Consider the following 21,259-nt stretch of genomic DNA (forward strand, 5'->3'; position numbering starts at 1 on the left):
TCAAAAAATAAAAAATAAAATACATAAAGAAAAAAAATAATAATTGCGTGTGCAATTTTAATGCGTGACATGTTAGGTATCCATTTACTGGGTGTATCATCATCTTTCAGAATTAAAAAAAAAAATTAGGGTTATATTGTTTTTTTTTTTTTTTAATTTATTAAAATGTATTTTTAAAAAAAAATAAAATACAAAAATTAAAAAACCGCTGCGCAAATATCATGTGACATAAAAAAACTTGCGATGACTGCCATTTTATTCCTGCTAAACAAAAATATAAATACAAGTATAATGCTTGGGGGTTCTAAATAATTTTATATAAAAAAATACTGATTTAAAGCCAGAAAACGTCTTGTCGGCGAGCGGTTAATGTGCCGCCAAATGCACCAAAAATAAGTAAACAGCCCCTCAAAAGCTTTCCGCTACCAGAGGATTTTGGGATTGTGTATTACTACGTATCCTGACCGATGTAGGAGATCAGGCGGAGAATTCCCGGGAGCTGGGCGTGGGGGGGAGGGGGGAGGCGCTGAAGCCGCAGGTCCCGGGATCATTCCTAACACTTTATAAAGGATGACATTCTGTAATAATAAAAGACTTGTAAAAATGATATCGTCTCAGCAAAGCCGCAGCACCATGCGGGTCGCATCTACAGATTGAAAAGCTTTATTAAACACTGCCAGCGCCCTCCAGACACATTCACAGAATGAAATTTATGCCACGCAGTGCGATGGGTACAACGTTATATAAACATTTACTTTACAAATCTTAAAGAAGATGTAACTGGGTAGCATTTTCTTTGTGCGCTATGTATCATACAACAGTTCCCATTTCATTAAAATAGGATTCTAATAATAATGGCCATGGAGGGAAGAGGGCATCTGAATATTAATGGACATGGAGGGAAGGGGGCATCTCTATATTAATGGCCATGGGGGGAAGAGGGCAGCTCCATATTAATGGCCATGGAGGAAAGGGGGCATCTCCATATTAACAGCCATGGAGGGAAGGGGGCATCTCCATATTAATGGCCATGGAGGGAAGGGGGCAACTCCATATTAACAGCCATGGAGGGAAGGGGGCATCTCCATATTAATGGCCATGGAGGGAAGGGAGCATCTCCATATTAATGGCCATGGAGGGAAGGGAGCATCTCTATATTAATAGCCATGGAGAGAAGGGGGCATCTCTATATTAATGGCCATGGAGGGAAGGGGGCATCTCCATATTAATAGCCATGGAGAGAAGGGGGCATCTCCATATTAATGGCCATGGAGGGAAGGGAGCATCTCTATATTAATGGCCATGGAGGGAAGGGAGCATCTCTATATTAATGGCCATGGAGGGAAGGGGGCATCTCCATATTAATGGCCATGGAGGGAAGGGAGCATCTCTATATTAATGGCCATGGAGGGAAGGGGGCATCTCCATATTAATGGCCATGGAGGGAAGGGAGCATCTCTATATTAATGGCCATGGAGGGAAGGGGGCATCTCCATATTAATAGCCATGGAGAGAAGGGGGCATCTCCATATTAATAGCCATGGAGAGAAGGGGGCATCTCCATATTAATGGCCATGGAGAGAAGGGGGCATCTCCATATTAATGGCCATGGAGGAAAGGGGGCATCTGCATATTAACAGCCATGGAGGGAAGGGGGCATCTCCATATTAATGGCCATGGAGGGAAGGGAGCATCTCTATATTAATGGCCATGGAGGGAAGGGGGCATCTCCATATTAATGGCCATGGAGGGAAGGGAGCATCTCTATATTAATGGCCATGGAGAGAAGGGGGCATCTCCATATTAATGGCCATGGAGGGAAGGGAGCATCTCCATATTAATAGCCATGGAGAGAAGGGGGCATCTCCATATTAATGGCCATGGAGGGAAGGGGGCATCTCCATATTAATAGCCATGGAGAGAAGGGGGCATCTCCATATTAATGGCCATGGAGAGAAGGGGGCATCTCAATATTAATGGCCATGGAGGGAAGGGGGCATCTCCATATTAATGGCCATGGAGGGAAGGGGGCATCTCCATATTAATGGCCATGGAGGGAAGAGGGCATTTGCATATTAATAGCTATGGAGGGAAGAGGGGAATCTCAATGTTAATGGCCTTGGAGGGAAGAGGGCATCTGCATATTAATGGCCATGGAGGGAAGAGGGCAGCTCCAGATTAATGGCCATGGAGGGAAGAGGGCATCTGCATATTAATAGCCATGGAGGGAAGGGGGCATCTCCATATTAATGGCCATGGAGGGAAGGGAGCATCTCCATATTAATAGCCATGGAGAGAAGGGGGCATCTCCATATTAATGGCCATGGAGGGAAGGGGGCATCTCCATATTAATAGCCATGGAGAGAAGGGGGCATCTCCATATTAATGGCCATGGAGAGAAGGGGGCATCTCAATATTAATGGCCATGGAGGGAAGGGGGCATCTCCATATTAATGGCCATGGAGGGAAGGGGGCATCTCCATATTAATGGCCATGGAGGGAAGAGGGCATTTGCATATTAATAGCTATGGAGGGAAGAGGGGAATCTCAATGTTAATGGCCTTGGAGGGAAGAGGGCATCTGCATATTAATGGCCATGGAGAGAAGGGGGCATCTCTATATTAATGGCCATGGAGGGAAGGGGGCATCTCTATATTAATAGCCATGGAGAGAAGGGGGCATCTCCATATTAATAGCCATGGAGAGAAGGGGGCATCTGCATATTAATGGCCATGGAGAGAAGGGGGCATCTCAATATTAATGGCCATTGAGGGAAGGGGGCATCTCCATATTAATGGCCATGGAGGGAAGGGGGCATCTCCATATTAATGGCCATGGAGGGAAGGGGGCATCTGCATATTAATAGCCATGGAGAGAAGGGGGCATCTCCATATTAATGGCCATGGGGGGAAGAGGGCATTTGCATATTAATAGCTATGGAGGGAAGAGGGGAATCTCAATGTTAATGGCCTTGGAGGGAAGAGGGCATCTCCATATTAATGGCCATGGAGGGAAGGGGGCATCTCCATATTAATGGCCATGGAGGGAAGAGGGCAGCTCCAGATTAATGGCCATGGAGGGAAGAGGGCATCTGCATATTAATAGCCATGGAGGGAAGGGGGCATCTCTATATTAATGGCCATAGATGGAAGGGGGTAACTCCATATAAATTGTCATGGAAGGAAGAGGGGAACTCCTTAATAATGGTCATGTGGGGAGGGGGCAACTCTATATTAATGGTCATAGCTTTGCAATAGGATGTGCAACAAACTCATATAGGTGTGATAGTCAGGTGCCCTCATGGTCTTGATTTGATCTATTGATTGGTTTCTATACACAGCAGATATTTTTATCACTGTTGGAAAAAATGATACATAAAAGAGTGGAATAGAGGTATACCTATATATGTCAAAATGCATCTTTTTCAACATTTTCCTAAAAAAGAAATCTAAGAAATCTAAGATCTTGAAGTATAAAACTGGAGAAGATCCAGGGGGTGTCATGTCTGAAGTGAGATACTGCCGGTGAAATATGAACATGGATTCCACGTGTCCTGGGACGCTCGCTGGGTTTAATTTATGACCTCATGGGTGCCCCGAAGATTTATGTCAGCTGGAACCTCTATGAAATGAAATTGCCTGGAAAGCTGGCCAGTGAAGCGAGTGCACAGGTGCGTGACCCCGATGAAATCACACTCTCCGCGAGGCACCACGCTGCCTCCATATTGTCTGACCGCGTCCTCTGCTATGAGCAATGCACAGCGGGAGGAACTGACGTTACAGTATCTGACAAAAGTAAGTACACCCCTCCCATGTGACAACACTGAAGAAATGAGACTTTGCTACAATGTAAAGTAGTGAGTGTACAGCTTGTATAACAGTGTAAATTTACTGTCCCCTCAAAATAACTCAACACACAGCCATTAATGTCTAAACCGCTGGCAACAAAAGTGAGTACACCCCTAAGTGACAATGTCCAAATTGGGCCCAAAGTGTCAATATTTTGTGTGGCCACCATTATTTTCCAGCACTATAATAAATTATTTATTTATTTTATAGCTTTAAAAAGCTTATTTATACCCAGTGACATCATTACTGGGTCTCCCTGCTTCTCCATGCAGAAAAGGTTATTTTATCTTTATTTTATTCTCATTTTATATCTTGTTATTTACTTTTTACATACCTTTTATTATTTTATTCTCGTTATTCACTTTATTATATACCTTTATTTTTTTTATTTTATTTGATTTCCTTAAAAAGCTTATTTTATTTTTTTATTTTATATATCTTTGTTTTTTTTAATTTAATTTCTTCAAAAAGCTTATTTTTATATATATTTATTCATTTTATTTTTTGTTTATAGCTTTTAAAAGCTTCTTTTTTTATACTCAGTGATATCATCATTGGGTCTCTTTGCTTCTCTATGCAGAAAAGTTTATTTTATCTTTATTTTATATCTTGTTATTTACTTATAATAATAATATATACCTTTTATTATGTTATTCTCGTTATTCACTTTTTTATATACCTTTATTTTTTTATTTTAATTTATTTCCTTAAAAAGCTTATTTTATTTTTTTATTTTATATATCTTTGTTTTTCTTATTTTATATCTTTAAAAAGCTTATTTTAATTTTATATATCTTTGTTTTTTTATTTTATTTCTTCAAAAAGCTTATTTTAATTTTTAATTTTATATATCTTTGTTTTTTTTTATTTTATTTCTTTAAAAAGTTTTATTTTTTTATAGTTTTAAAAAGGTTAATTTTCTCCATGCAGAAAAGTTTATTTTAAATTTTTTTTATATATCATTGTTTTTTTTGTTTTTTGTTTTTCCTTCTTTAACAAGCTTATTTTATTTATTTATTTTTATATATGTTTATCATTTATTTATTCATTTTTAAAAAAAGCCTATTTATTTTGTTATGTATCTTTAAAAAGCTTATTTTATACACAGTGGTCTTATAATTGGGTTTTTGTGCTTCTCTTTGCAAGGCAGGCAGATCATGGCTGGTGGGAGGAGAGCCCCTCAGTCCTGATGCAAGCAGTGGGAGGAGAGCCCCTCAGTCCTGTTGCAAGCAGTGGGAGGAGAGCCCCTCAGTCCTGTTGCAAGCAGTGGGAGGAGAGCCCCTCAGTCCTGTTGCAAGCAGTGGGAGGAGAGCCCCTCAGTCCTGTTGCAAGCAGTGGGAGGAGAGCCCCTCAGTCCTGTTGCGAGCAGTGGGAGGAGAGCCCCTCAGTCCTGTTGCAAGCAGTGGGAGGAGAGCGCATCAGTCCTGTTGCAAGCAGTGGGAGGAGAGCCCCTTAGTCCTGTTGCAAGTAGCGGGAGGAGAGCCCCTCAGTCCTGATGCAAGCAGTGGTAGGAGAGCCTCTCAGTCCTGATGCAAGCAGTGGTAGGAGAGCCCCTCAGTCCTGTTGCAAGCAGTGGGAGGAGAGCCCCCTTAGTCCTGATGCAAGCAGTGGTGGGAGAGCCCCTCAGTCCTGTTGCAAGCAGTGGTAGGAGAGCCCCTCAGTCCTGTTGCAAGCAGTGGGAGGAGCCAGTACACCACAGACTGAATGAGGGGGGGGGGGCAGAGGGGGGATTTGATGATTTTTAGGGGGGAAATGGTCTATAAATGTCTCCTGATGGTTAGCACCTTTCAACTTAATAAGGCAGCCCCTTCATCGGCTTCATTATTTTGTTTTTCTTTTCACAGAAAGATAAAAACCAGACAGTGAAAAATAAAATCAATAAAAATGTCAAAGCAACAGAATAGAAATAATGATCAATCACTCCATAGAAGGGAAGAAAACACTAAGGGGGGTCTATTTATCAACATTTTCACCCAAGATTCACGCATTGATCTTTTACTAATTGGATCCGGGGGGGTGAAAACATTGATAAATAGACCCCCAAATTACATCAACAAGACCTCCCTCCGGACATTCACAACCTAAACAACCCAATAATAGAAATTGAGAACCTCCGCCAAAGTTTGCCATCAATAATGATGTGGTGACAACCATCCGCTAATCCCTGAAAGCCACTGGAAAAAAAAAACGGATTTAGAAAACAAAACCAAAAAAAAAAAAGAAAAACAAAGAAAAAAAAAAAACAACAAAGAAAAGCAAATAAAAACAGGAAAAAAATAAAAGAAAAACAAAAAAATAAATAAAAACAGAAAATCAATGGTTTGGCAGTATGTGATGCTTTATCGTCTCTTTACAAATTTGTGGAACGCATATACGCAGGCTCGCAGAAGTGGGACCGCACATATTCGCTACCGTGTTTGTGCCGAGAGCGCGCTCCACAGTACGCCCCCAGCACACTCCACAGCACACTCCCAGCACGCTCCCCGCGAGCTCACAGCACGCTCCCCAGCATACTCCCAGCACGCTCCCTGCGAGCTCACAGCACGCTCCACAGCATACTCCCAGCACGTCCCACAGCACACTCCCAGCACGCTCCACAGCATGCTCCCTGCAGGCTCCACAGCATACTCCCAGCACGCTCACAGCATACTCAAAGCACGCTCCACAGCACACCCCCAGCATGCTCCACAGCATGCTACCTGCAGGCTCCAAGCACATCCCACAGCACGCTTCCAGCACACTCCCAGCATGCTCCACAGCATGCTCCCTGCACGCTCCCAGCACATTCCACAGCATACTCCCAGCATGCCCCCAGCACATTCTCAGCACACTCCCAGCACGCTCCACAGCATGCTCCCAACATGCTCTCAACACGCCCCCAGCACTCTCCAGAGTACACTCCACAGTACGCTCCCAGCGCGCTCTACAGCACGCTCCAAGCATGCCCCACAGCACGCTCCCCGCACGCTCCACAGCACACCCCCAGCATGCTCCACAGCTTGCTGCCAGCGCACTTCCAGCACGCTCCAAGGCACACTCCAAGCATGCTCCACAGCACACTCCAAAGCACGCTCCATAGCACGCTCCAAAGCATGCTCCATAGCACGCTCCAAAGCATGCACCATAGCACGCTCCAAAGCATACTCTACAGCACCCTCCTAGCACACTTCACAGCACGCCCCCAGCATGCTCTATAGCACGCTCCCCCAGCACACTCTCAGCACGCTCCACAGCATGCTCCCAGCATGCCTCAGCACTCACCAGAGTACACTCCACAGTACGCTTCCCGCACGCTTCACAGCACGCCCCCAGCATGCTCCACAGCATGCTGCCAGCGCGCTTCCAGCATGCTCCACAGCACACTCCCATCATGTTCCACAGCACGCTCCAAGCATGCTCCACAGCACGCTCCAAGCATGCTCCACAGCACGCTCCAAGCATGCTCCACAGCACACTCCAAAGCACGCTCCCAGCATGCTCCATAGCACGCTCCACAGCATACTCCACAGCACGCTCCCAGCACGCTCCACAGCACCCTCCTAGCACACTTCACAGCATGCTCCATAGCACGCTCCCAGTACACTCCCAGCATGCTCCACAGCACGCTCCCAGCGCGCTTCCAGCATGCTCCACAGCACACTCCAAGCATGCTCCACAGCACACTCCAAAGCACGCTCCACAGCACCCTCCCAGCACACTCCACAGCACACCCCCAGCATGCTCCATAGCACGCTCCCCCAGAATGCTCCCAGCATGCTCCACAGCACGCTCCCAGCGCGCTCCAAGCAAGCCCCCAGCATGCTCCACAGTACGCTACACAGTACAGCCCCAGGTCTTATACTAACGAACAGGAAGCAAGAGGACTGGCTCCTAGTTACCTGATCACTGCCATATCCTGTGATTGGCTATGGTCATTCAGCGGATAGATACATTATATCTTTTTGCCCACCCCTGTGTTGATGCTGTAGAAACATTTGGATTTACTAAAAGTGTAGCGTGAAAAATCTGGCGCAGCTGTGCATACAGTGAGGGAAAAAAGTATTTGAACCCCCTGCTGATTTTGTACGTTTGCCCGCAGACAAAGAAATGATCAGTCTATAGTTTTAATGGTCGGTTTATTTTACCAGTGAGAGACAGAATAACAACAAAAATATCCAGAAAAACGCATTTAGAAAAAGTTATAAATTGATTTGCAATTTGCATTTTAATGAGTGAAATAAGGATTTGATCCCCTATCAATCAGCAAGATTTCTGTCTCCCAGGTGTCTTCTATACAGGTAGCAAGCTGAGATTAGGAGGATTCTCTTAAAGGGAGTGCTCCTAATCTCAGCTTGTTACCTGTATAAAAGACACCTGTCCAAAGAAGCAATCAATCAATCAATCAGATTCCAATCTCTCTACCATGGCCAAGACCAAAGAGCTGTCCAATAATGTCAGGGAGAAGATTGTAGACCTACACAAGGTTGGAATGGCTACAAGACCATCGCCAAGCAGCTTGGAGAGAGGGTGACAACAGTTGGTGCGATTATTCGCAAATGGAAGAAACACAAAATAACTGCCAGTCTCCCTCAGTCTGGGGCTCCATGATGTAAGATCTCACCTCGTGGAGGTTCAATGATGATGAGAACGGTGAGGAATCAGCCCAGAACTACATGGGAGAATCTTCTCAATGAGCTCAAGGCAGCTGGGACCTAGTCACCAAGAAAACAATTGGTAACACATTACGCCTTAAAGGACTGAAATCCTGCAGCGAACGCAAAGTCCCCCTGCTCAAGAGAGCACATGTACAGCCCATCTGAAGTTTCCTAATGAACATCTGAATGATTCAGAGGATAACTGGGTGAAACTGTTGAGGTCAGATGAGACCAAAATCGAGCTCTCTGGCATCAACTCAACTCGCTGTGTTTGGAGGAGGAGGAAGAATGTTGCCTATGACCCCAAGAACACCATCCCCCACCGTCACACATGGAGGTGGAAACATTATGCTTTGGGGTGTTTTTCTGCTAAGGGGACAGGACAACTTCACCTCATCAAAGGGACAATGGACCATCAAATCTTGGATGAGAACCTCCTTCCCTCAGCCAGGGCATTGAAAATGGGTCGTGGATGGGTCTTCCAGCATGACAATAACCCAAAACACACGGCCAAGGCAACAAAAGAGTGGCTCAAGAAGATACACATTAAGGTCCTGGAGTGGCCTTAGCCAGTCTCCAGACTTTAATCCCATAGAAAATATGTGGAGGGAGCCGAAGGTTCGAATTACCAAACGCCAGCCTCCAAACCTTAATGACTTGGAGAGGAGTGGGACAAAATCCCTCCTGAGATGTGTGCAAACCTGGTAGCCAACTACAAGAAACGTCTGACCTCTGTGCTTGACAACAAGGGTTTCTCCACCAAGTCATGTTTTGTGAAGGGGTCAAATACTTATTTCACTCATTAAAAATGCAAATCAATTTATAACTTTTTTGAAATGTGTTTTTCTGGATATTTTTGTTGTTATTCTGTCTCTCACTGGTAAAATAAACCGACCAATAAAATTATAGACTGATCATTTCTTTTGTCAGTGGGCAAATGTACAAAATCAGCAGGGGGGTCAAATACTTTTTTCCCATCACTGTAGAAACCAATCAGCTTCCAGGTTTTATTGTCAAAGTTTAATGGAAGAAGCTGAAGTTAGAAGCTGATTGGCTACCATGCAGAGCTGCACTAGATTTTGCACCTTTTTGCCCGCCCATGTGGTGATACTTTGTAGGTACATTGTATCTTTTTGCTCCCCCCTCCCTCCCTGTGTTGATACTTTGTAGGTACACTGTATCTTCCTCCCCCCCATGTTGATACTTTGTAGATACATTGTATCTTTTTGGCCCCCCCACCCTGTGTTGATACTTGGTAGATACACTGTATCTTCCTCTCCCCCCTGCTCCGTGTTGATACTTTGTAGATACATTGTATCTTCCCCCCCCCCCCTCCCTGTGTTGATACTTTGCAGGTACACTGTATCTTCCTCCCCCCGTGTTGATACTTTGCAGATACATTGTATCTTTTTGGCCCCCCCACCCTGTGTTGATACTTGGTAGATACACTGTATCTTCCTCTCCCCCCTGCTCCGTGTTGATACTCTGTAGATACATTGTTTCTTTTTCTCCTTGCTAGAAGAAATCATTGTAAAAAAAAAAACAAGTATGTAAGGCTTCACATAGGCAGGCCATACACGGTGCAAATTTATGTCCTGCAACCCACGGACGGGGGAAGCGGTCCTCGCCGGGAACTAGCGATAATCACAAGAGAATCCAGCAGGCTAGTTGTACCCAAGTTGATCGATCAACTTGATACTTTCAGCCTTTCCATTAACGTTTCGAATCTCAGCCAGCCTTAGATTCACGGTTGAGGGGCAGCCAAAATGCATGGTTGAGCCGAGTTTTATCCATCTGACAACTGCTCCCCCCCTTAAGCTGTAACAGGAGGCGGAAGGGGTGTTCAGGAGTTTTTGCCCACTCCTATGTTGATACTTTTTAGATGCATTGGGGTTGATTTACTAAAACTGGTGCACACAGAATCTGGTGCGGCTGTGCATAGAAACCAATCAGCTTCCCCGTTTTAGGCCAGGTTCACACTGAAGGCGGTGTCAAATCGCCCCGATGTGAATGGGGGCTTATTGTAAAAGCTGAAGTTATAGGCTGATTGGTTACCATGCAGAGCTGCACCAGATTCTATAAGCTCCAGTTTTAGTAAATCAACCCCATTGTATCTCTTTGCCTGCCCCTGTGTTGATACATTGTAGATATAGTGTACCTTTTTAGCTGCCCCTGTGTTGATACATTGTAGATATAGTGTACCCTTTTAGCTGCCCCTGTGTTGATACATTGTAGATATAGTGTACCTTTTTAGCTGAACCTGTGCCGATACATTGTGGATATAATGTACCTTTTTAGCTGAACCTGTGCCGATACATTGTGGATATAATGTACCTTTTTAGCTGACCCTGTGTTGATATTTTGTAGATACATTATATCTTTTTGCTCCCCCCTGTGGTGATACTTTGTAGATACATTATATCTTTTTACCTGCCCTTGTGTAGATGCATTGGGGTTGATTTAATTAAGGCAAATAGACTGTGCACCTTGCAAAGTACAGTCGCTCCAGAGCTTAGTAAATGAGATAAAGGCTCCCTTTGTAAAGAATACCCAATCACATGCAAGGAAAAGAAAAAAAAGAAAAAGAAAACAGCATTTTTGATTGCACAGGATTGGATGATGGAAGCCAACAGAGCTGCCCCTCATTTAATAAGCTCTGGAGCATCTGCTCTTGTAGCGTGCAATTGCACATTAATATTAATTGCCTTTCGTAAATCACCCCCAATGTATATTTTAAGCTGCCCCTGTGGTTATATTTTGCATCTTTTTGCCCGCCCCTGCGTTGACACATTGCATCTTTTTGACCCCCCCGTTGATACTTTGTAGATACATTGCATTTTTTTGCCTGCCCCTGTGTTGATACAGTGTATCTTTTTGACCCCCCTCCCCGTTGATACTTTGTAGATACATTGCATCTTTTTGAATGCACCTGTGTTGATACATTTTAGATACATTGCATCTTTTTGCACGTCCCTGTGTTGATACTTTGTAGATACATTGTATCTTTTTCTCCTTGCTAGAAGAAATCATTGTAAAAAAAAAAACAAGTATGTAAGGCTTCACATAGGCAGGCCATACACGGTGCAAATTTATGTCCTGCAACCCACGGACGGGGGAAGCGGTCCTCGCCGGGAACTAGCGATAATCACAAGAGAATCCAGCAGGCTAGTTGTACCCAAGTTGATCGATCAACTTGATACTTTCAGCCTTTCCATTAACGTTTCGAATCTCAGCCAGCCTTAGATTCACGGTTGAGGGGCAGCCAAAATGCATGGTTGAGCCGAGTTTTATCCATCTGACAACTGCTCCCCCCCTTAAGCTGTAACAGGAGGCGGAAGGGGTGTTCAGGAGTTTTTGCCCACTCCTATGTTGATACTTTTTAGATGCATTGGGGTTGATTTACTAAAACTGGTGCACACAGAATCTGGTGCGGCTGTGCATAGAAACCAATCAGCTTCCCCGTTTTAGGCCAGGTTCACACTGAAGGCGGTGTCAAATCGCCCCGATGTGAATGGGGGCTTATTGTAAAAGCTGAAGTTATAGGCTGATTGGTTACCATGCAGAGCTGCACCAGATTCTATAAGCTCCAGTTTTAGTAAATCAACCCCATTGTATCTCTTTGCCTGCCCCTGTGTTGATACATTGTAGATATAGTGTACCTTTTTAGCTGCCCCTGTGTTGATACATTGTAGATATAGTGTACCCTTTTAGCTGCCCCTGTGTTGATACATTGTAGATATAGTGTACCTTTTTAGCTGAACCTGTGCCGATACATTGTGGATATAATGTACCTTTTTAGCTGAACCTGTGCCGATACATTGTGGATATAATGTACCTTTTTAGCTGACCCTGTGTTGATATTTTGTAGATACATTATATCTTTTTGCTCCCCCCTGTGGTGATACTTTGTAGATACATTATATCTTTTTACCTGCCCTTGTGTAGATGCATTGGGGTTGATTTAATTAAGGCAAATAGACTGTGCACCTTGCAAAGTACAGTCGCTCCAGAGCTTAGTAAATGAGATAAAGGCTCCCTTTGTAAAGAATACCCAATCACATGCAAGGAAAAGAAAAAAAAGAAAAAGAAAACAGCATTTTTGATTGCACAGGATTGGATGATGGAAGCCAACAGAGCTGCCCCTCATTTAATAAGCTCTGGAGCATCTGCTCTTGTAGCGTGCAATTGCACATTAATATTAATTGCCTTTCGTAAATCACCCCCAATGTATATTTTAAGCTGCCCCTGTGGTTATATTTTGCATCTTTTTGCCCGCCCCTGCGTTGACACATTGCATCTTTTTGACCCCCCCGTTGATACTTTGTAGATACATTGCATTTTTTTGCCTGCCCCTGTGTTGATACAGTGTATCTTTTTGACCCCCCTCCCCGTTGATACTTTGTAGATACATTGCATCTTTTTGAATGCACCTGTGTTGATACATTTTAGATACATTGCATCTTTTTGCACGTCCCTGTGTTGATACTTTGTAGATACATTGTATCTTTTTCTCCTTGCTGGAAGAGAAAATTGTAAACAAAAAAAATGTGTAAGGCTTCCTTAGATGTAGGGTGGAGGGCGGCCAAAATGCGTGGTTGAGGCTCGGTTCACACTATTGCGATGCGGGAAGGCTGCGAATTCGCAGCCTGTTCCCGCATCGCACACGCACCCCCGGCAGTTCACACTGCCATATGCGATCCGCTGGGGGTGTCAATGTAATCTTAATGACACCCCCAGTTTGATCGCATATCGCAGTGCGATCGTGCAGTTCGCACAGGATCGGATCGCACAAGTGTGAACCGCTGTGCGATCCGATCCTGATGCGGCAGCAAAAATGCCTCCTGTGCGTCTTTGCTGCGGGTGCGATGCGAATTTAGCCATACAAACTGTATGGCTAAACTCGCACCGCACAGCTGATCGCATGTCATGTCGGAGCAGTGCGCTCCGACATGACATGCGAACCCGGCACACGCAGAAGTGTGAACCGGCTCTGAGCTGCGTTTTTCCCAAAACAAATAGTAGGTGAGGAGTTCTGGCCGCAGTAATGGGGAGTTCAGTATATTTGCACGCTCCCCTCTCTGGTTGGCAAAGTCCTGGATCTCACATACACCTGTGTGCGCCATGTTACTGATCTGTCATGTAAAACACACCATGCTTCACAGATTGTCTGGGATCAGCTGGCCAGACACTTCCCAACCTTCATAAATCAGGACGGGGAGAAGCACACTATGCAAACCCAACAAACCAACCGGTACAAGTATCAGCCAACACTGCTACTACCGCTGCTATCACCACTGCTACTACCACTGCTACCACCACTGCTACCACCACTGCTACTACCACTGCTACCACCACTGTTACTAACACTGCTACAAACACTGCTACCACCACTGCTACTAACACTGCTACTACCACTGCTACTACCACTGCTACCACCACTGTTACTAACACTGCTACTAACACTTCCACCACCACTGCTACTAACACTTCCACCACCACTGCTACTACCACTGCTACCACCACTGCTACTACCACTGCTACCACCACTGCTACTAACACTGCTACTAACACTGCTACCACCACTGCTATCACCACTGCTACTACCACTGCTACCACCACTGTTACTAACACTGCTACTAACACTGCTACCACCACTGCTACTAACACTGCTACCACCACTGCTATCACCACTGCTACTAACACTGCTACTAACACTGCTACCACCACTGCTACCACCACTGTTACTAACATTGCTACCACCACTGCTACTAACACCGCTACTAACACTGCTACCACCACTGCTACTAACACTGCTACCACCACTGCTACTAACACTGCTACCACCACTGCTACTAACACTGCTACTAACACTGCTACCACCACTGCTACCATCACTGTTACTAACACTGCTACTAACACTGCTACCACCACTGCTACTAACACTGCTACTAACACTGCTACAACCACTGCTACTACCACTGCTACTACCACCACTGTTACTAACACTGCTACTAACACTGCTACCACCACTGCTACTAACACTGCTACTACCACTGTTACTAACACTGCTACTAACACTGCTACCACCACTGCTACTAACACTGCTACCACCACTGCTACTAACACTGCTACTACCACTGCTACTAACACTGCTACCACCACAGTTACTACCACTGCTACCACCACTGCTACTACCACTGCTACCACCACTGCTACCACCACTGCTACTACCACTGCTACCACCACTGCTACTACCACTGCTACTACCACTGCTACCACCACTGCTACTAACACTGCTACTACCACTGCTACCACCACTGCTACTAACACTGCTACTACCACGGCTACCACCACTGCTACTACCACTGCTACTACCACTGCTACCACCACTGCTACCACCACTGCTATCACCACTGCTACTAACACTGCTACCATCACTGCTACCAACACTGCTACTAACACTGCTACTACCACTGCTACCACCACTGCTACTACCACTGCTATCACCACTGATACTAACACTGCTACCACCACTGCTACCACCACTGCTACCAACACTGCTACCACCACTGCTACCATCACTGCTACCACCACTGCTACTACCACTGCTACCAACACTGCTACTAACACTGCTACCACCACTGCTACTAACACTGCTACTAACACTGCTACTACCACTTCAACCACCACTGCTACTAACACTGCTACCACCACTGCTACTAACACTGCTACTACCACAGAGACTAACACTGCTATCACCACTGCTACTACCACCACTACTACTTCCACTGCTACTAACACTGCTACTACCACTGCTACTAACACTGCTACCACCACTGCTACTAACACTGCTACCACCACTGCTACTAACACTGCTACTACCACTGCTACCAACACTGTTACTAACACTGCTACTACCACTGCTACCACCACTGCTACCACCACTGCTACTAACACTGCTACTACCACTGCTACTACCACTACTACTAACACTGCTACTACCACTGCTACCACCACTGCTACCACCACTGCTACCTCCACTGCTACTACCACTGCTACTAACACTGTTACTAACACTGCTACCACCACTGCTACCAACACTGTTACTAACACTGCTACTACCACTGCTGCTCATATTCATTATAATAAAGGAGCAAGAGTTCTATCTATCTATCTATCTATCTATCTATCTATCTATCTATCTATCTATCTATCTATCTATCTATCTATCTATCTATTTCAGAAGAGCTTACAATTGAATTAAGTAAGGTCCTAGAAGTAGGAGTCCTATTTGTCTATCTATCTGTGCTGCTCTGAAGAGCTTACAATTTAATTTAGTAAAGAAGCAAATGATATATCTATCTATCTATCTATCTATCTATCTATCTATCTATCTATCTATCTATCTATCTATCTATCTATCTATCTATCTATCTATCTATCTATCTATCTATCTATCTATCTATCCTTCTCAGAAGAGCTGACATTTTAATTAAGAAACTGGTCTGTCTCAGACCTATCTAGATAGATAGATAGATAGATAGATAGATAGATAGATAGATAGATAGATAGATAGATAGATAGATAGATAGATAGATAGATAGATAGATAGATAGATAGATAGATAGATAGATCTAGAAGAGCTTACAATCTAATTTAGTAAAGAAGCAAATGATCTATCTATCTACCTATCTATCTATCTATCTATTTATCTATCTATCTACAGGAATAGACAGTTTCTTAATTAAAATGTGAGCTCTTCTGAGCAGCATAAATCAATAGATAGATAGATAGATAGATCATTTGCTTCTTTACTAAATTCGATTGTAAGCTCTTCTGAGTAGCATAGATAGAATATAGATAGATATCTACCCATCATCTGTCCACTCACATATCTATCTGTCCACTTACCTATCTACCTACCCTTCTCTTGTCTATCTATCATGTACAGAAGATACTTTGCCATCCCCTGTCTCTCTCTGCAATGAGATGGAATAGAAGAAGTAGATAATGTCAGAGAACTCACCTGTAGCTGAGGAGAGAAGAGAAGCGATGGAGAGCAGAAGAATCATCCTTTATTCTGTGTGTGATCCGTCAGAAACTGAAGTCCAGGATGGTATGGAAGGAATAGGAGAGGAAGGGGGAGGGAGGCTCCAGGCAGTCCCTTTCCTCTCTCCTTATACTGCTATCTGACAGCACTGGGAAATACAACTCTGCACCACCTGTGTATCCCATCAGATGATTCACTACTCAGCACTATAGGGATGGGAAGTCTGAGATAAGGGGGGATCCTGGATGGGAAGTCAGGGATAAGGGGGGATCCTGGATGGGAAGTCACAAATAAAGGAGGGGGGGATGATCCTGGATGGGAAATCACGGATAAGAAGGATCCTGGATGGGAAGTCACAAATAAAGGAGGGGGGGGGGATCCTGGATGGGAAGTCACAAATAAAGGAGGGGGGGGGGATCCTGGATGGGAGATCCCGGATAAGAGGGATCCTGGATGGGAAGTCACGGATAAGGGGGATCCTGGATGGGAAGTCACGGATAAGGGGGATCCTGGATGGGAAGTCACGGATAAGGGGGATCCTGGATGGGAAGTCACGGATAAGGGGGATCCTGGATGGGAATTCACAAATAAGGGGGGATCAGTCACAGATAATTGGGGATCCTGGATGGGAAGTTATGGATAAACTGGGATCCTAGATGAGAAGTCAGGGATATGGGGGATCCTGGTTGGGAAGTCACAGATAAGGGGGATCCTGGATGGGAAGTCAGGGATGAGGGGGATTTATGGCAGGGCAGTGAGCGGTATATAATGGCAGTGCAGGGTAGTGAGCAGTATATAATGGCAGTGCAGGGCAGTGAGCGGTATATAATGGCAGTGCAGGGCACTGAGCGGTATGTAATGGCAGTGCAGGGCAGTGAGCGGTATATAATGGCAGTGCAGGGTAGTGAGCTGTATATAATGGCAGTGCAGGGTAGTGAGCTGTATATAATGGCAGTGCAGGGTAGTGAGCTGTATATAATGGCAGTGCAGGGTAGTGAGCTGTATATAATGGCAGTGCAGGGCAGTGAGTGGTATATAATGGCAGTGCAGGGCAGTGAGCGGTCTATAATGGCAGTGCAGGGTAGTGAGCAGTATATAATGGCAGTGCAGGGTAGTGAGCAGTAAATAAAGGCAGTGCAGGGCAGTGAGCGGTATAGAATGGCAGTGCAGGGCAGTGAGCGGTATAGAATGACAGTGCAGGGCGGTGAGCGGTATATAATGGCAGTGCAGGGCAGTGAGCGGTATAAAATGGCAGTGCAGGGCAGTGAGCAGTATATAATGGCAGTGCAGGGCAGTGAGCGGTATAAAATGGCAGTGCAGGGAGGTGAGCGGTATAGAATGGCAGTGCAGGGCAGTGAGCGGTATATAATGGCAGTGCAGGGTAGTGAGCAGTATATAATGGCAGTGCAGGGCAGTGAGCAGTATATAATGGCAGTGCAGGGCAGTGAGCGGTATATAATGGCAGTGCAGGGCGGTGAGCGGTATATAATGGCAGTGCAGGGCAGTGAGCGGTATATAATGGCAGTGCAGGGCGGTGAGCGGTAAATAATGGCAGTGCAGGGCAGTGAGCGGTATATAATAGCAGTGCAGGGAGGTGAGCGGTATATAATGGCAGTGCAGGGCAGTGAGCGGTATATAATGGCAGTGCAGGGCAGTGAGCGGTATATAATGGCAGTGCAGGGCGGTGAGCGGTAAATAATGGCAGTGCAGGGTGGTGAGCTGTATATAATGGCAGTGCAGGGCAGTGAGCGGTATATAATGGCAGTGCAGGGCAGTGAGCGGTATATAATGGCAGTGCAGGGCAGTGAGCGGTATATAATGGCAGTGCATAGCTGTGGAGTATGTGGTATGCGGCAGGAGGAGAGTGTATGTAGGGGCAGTATAGAGCGGTGAGCAGTATGTAGGGGCAGTGCAGGGCAGTGAGCAGTATGTAGGGGCAGTGCAGTATGTAGGGGCAATGTAGGGCAGTGAGCAGTATTTAGGGGCAGTGAGCAGTATGTAGGGGCAGTGTAGGGCAGGGAGCAGAATTTAGGGGCAGTGAACAGTATGTAAGGGCAGTGTAGGGCAGTGAGCGTTTTGTAGGGGCAGTGTAGAGCGGTGAGCAGTATGTAGGGGCAGTGTAGGGCAGTGAGCAGTATGTAGGGGCAATGTAGGGCAGTGAGCAGTATGTAGGGGCAATGAGCAGTATATAGGGGCAGTGTAGGTCAGTGAGCGGTATTTAGGGGCAGTGAGCAGTATGTAGGGGCAGTGTAGGGCAGTGAGCAGTATGTAGGGGCAGTGTAGGGCAGTGAGAAGTATCTAGGGGCAGTGAGCAGTATGTAGGGGCAGTGAGCAGTATGTAGGGGCAGTGTAGGGCAGTGAGCAATATGTATGGGGCAGTGTAGAACGGAGAGTAGTATGTAGGGGCAGGGTAGGGCAGTGAGCAGTATTTAGGGGCAGTGAGCAGTATGTAGGGGCAGTGTAGGGAAGTGAGCAGTATCTAGGGGCAGTGAGCAGTGTGTAGGGGCAGTGAGCAGTATTTAGGGGCAGTGAGCAGTATGTAGGGGCAGTGTAGAGTGGTGAGCAGTATGTAGGGGCAGTGAGCAGTATGTAGGGGCAGTGTAGGGCAGTGAGCAGTATGTAGGGGCAGTGAGCAGTATGTAGGGGCAGTGTAGGGCAGTTAGCAGTATGTAGCGGCAGTGTAGGGCAGTGAGCAGTATGTAGGGGCAGTGAGCAGTATGTAGGGGCAGTGTAGGGCAGTGAGCAGTATGTAGGGGCAGTGTAGGGCAGTAAGCAGTATTTAGGGGCAGTGAGCAGTATGTAGGGGCAGTGTAGGGCAGTGAGCGGTATTTAGGGGCAGTGAGCAGTATATAGTGCTGGTGTAGGGCAGTGAGCAGTATGTAGGGGCAGTGTAGGGCAGTGAGCAGTATGTAGGGGCAGTGAGCAGTATGTAGGGGCAGTGTAGGTCAGTGAGCAGTATTTAGAGGCAGTGAGCAGTATGTAGGGGCAGCGTAGGGCAGTGAGCGGTATGTAGGGGCACTGTAGACCAGAGAGCAGTATGTAGGGGCATTGTAGGGCAGTGAGCAGTATGTAGGGGCAGTGAGCAGTATGTAGGGGCAGTGTAGGGCAGTGTGCAATATGTAGGGGCAGTGTAGAGCGGAGAGCAGTATGTAGGGGCAGTGTAGGACAGTGAGCAGTATGTAGGGGCAGTGAGCAGTATGTAGGGGCAGTGTAGGGCAGTGAGCAGTATCTAGGGGCAGTGAGCAGTATTTAGGGGCAGTGAGCAGTATGTAGGGGCAGTGTAGAGTGGTGAGCAGTATGTAGGGGCAGTGAGCAGTATGTAGGGGCAGTGAGCAGTATATAGGGGCAGTGTATGGCAGCAAGCAGTATGTAGGGGCAGTGAGCGGTATGTAGGGGCAGTGTAGGGCAGTAAGCAGTATGTAGGGGCAATGTAGGGCAGTGAGCGGTATGTAGGGGCAGTGAGAAGTATGTAGGGGCAGTGAGCAGTATGTAGGGGCAGTGTAGGGCAGTAAGCGGTATGTAGGGGCAGTGTAGGGCAGCGAGCAGTATGTAGGGGCAGTGTATGGCAGCGAGCAGTATGTAGGGGCAGTGTAGGGCAGTAAGCAGTATGAAGGGGCAGTGTAGGGCAGTGAGTGGTACGTAGGGGCAGTGAGAAGTATGTAGGGGCAGTGTAGGGCAGTGAGCAGTATGTAGGGGCAGTGTAGGGCAGCGAGCAGTATGTAGGGGCAGTGTATGGCAGCGAGCAGTATGTAGGGGCAGTGTAGGGCAGCGAGCAGTATGTAGGGGCAGTGTATGGCAGCGAGCAGTATGTAGGGGCAGTGTAGGGCAGTAAGCAGTATGTAGTGGCAATGTGTGGTGGTGAACTTTATATGGAGCAGGATGGCCAACAAGTATGTAGGGGCAGTGAAGTGCAGTGAGCAGTATGTAGGGGCGGTGTAGGGCAGTGTTAGATGGACTAACAGATTTCGATACACTAACAAATTGAAGCCAAACTCCATCTCACACTTCATAATCAGTTACTGTAAGAGTTTTTTTTTTCCTTTTGACATAAAGGTTTTACATCAATATATAAAAGCTGATCATTGTAAACACCCCTGTCAGTGGTAAATGGTTTTTCTCAACACTCTAACTGCTACATCTGCATGAGAGCTTTTTCGCTTGAAAAATAACAGACCTACTGGTAGGATCACCAAAAAATGCAAATAGAAGAAACCTTAAAAAAGAAAAGGAATGCAGCCGACACATTGTTAAGCTTCAATATAATAAATGTTTGCTTTTGCGTATGATACCATTCTTTAGCTGTGTGACGAGACCAGTCTCGCCACATTGCATTGGAGGAGCCTGGTTGCCCGCCTGCTGCAATATGACTATGGACCTAGGGGCTTTTACCCATTTAAGACTGTATTTGGGCATGAAAATGTGCCTGCGGTCGGTCAGAAAATGACTTACGTCTAACTTTTTAACGCCTGGAGGGATTTCTATGATTTTTGGTTATGTTTGCATTTGAAGTATGCTGATTCTGAAAATGTAAGTTTTATTTGAATGTGATGCATATTTTAGAAGTTATGTAAATGTTGCTTTTGGCATGAGGTGGCTTTGCCACACCTATTGTCGGGTGTGCTAAGTATTCCTGTTCCATGCTAATGACCTTGCATTGTTCTGGCCAGGTGGCTAGATAATTAGTTCAGTGTTATTTTGTGCCTGTTTACAAATCTATCTGCATATGC

The 21,259-nt window shown here is 45.8% G+C and overlaps 1 protein-coding gene across 2 annotated transcripts in view; it reads right to left on the reverse strand.

Annotated features, from left to right (window-relative positions):
• LOC309560030 (relaxin receptor 1-like) overlaps positions 1-16,704 on the reverse strand; it is a 269,217-nt gene extending 252,513 nt beyond the window's left edge. For both annotated transcript variants that reach the window (XM_082263532.1, XM_082263531.1), the window contains exon 1: positions 16,509-16,704. In XM_082263532.1, the coding sequence (XP_082119658.1) occupies positions 16,509-16,554 (46 nt within the window). In that variant the 5' untranslated portion in view covers positions 16,555-16,704. The remainder of the gene's footprint in view (positions 1-16,508) is intronic.
• Positions 16,705-21,259: the final 4,555 nt, after the last annotated feature.

Source organism: Pelophylax lessonae (assembly GCF_965119305.1).
Source record: "Pelophylax lessonae genome assembly, chromosome: 7".
NCBI lineage: Eukaryota > Metazoa > Chordata > Amphibia > Anura > Ranidae > Pelophylax > Pelophylax lessonae.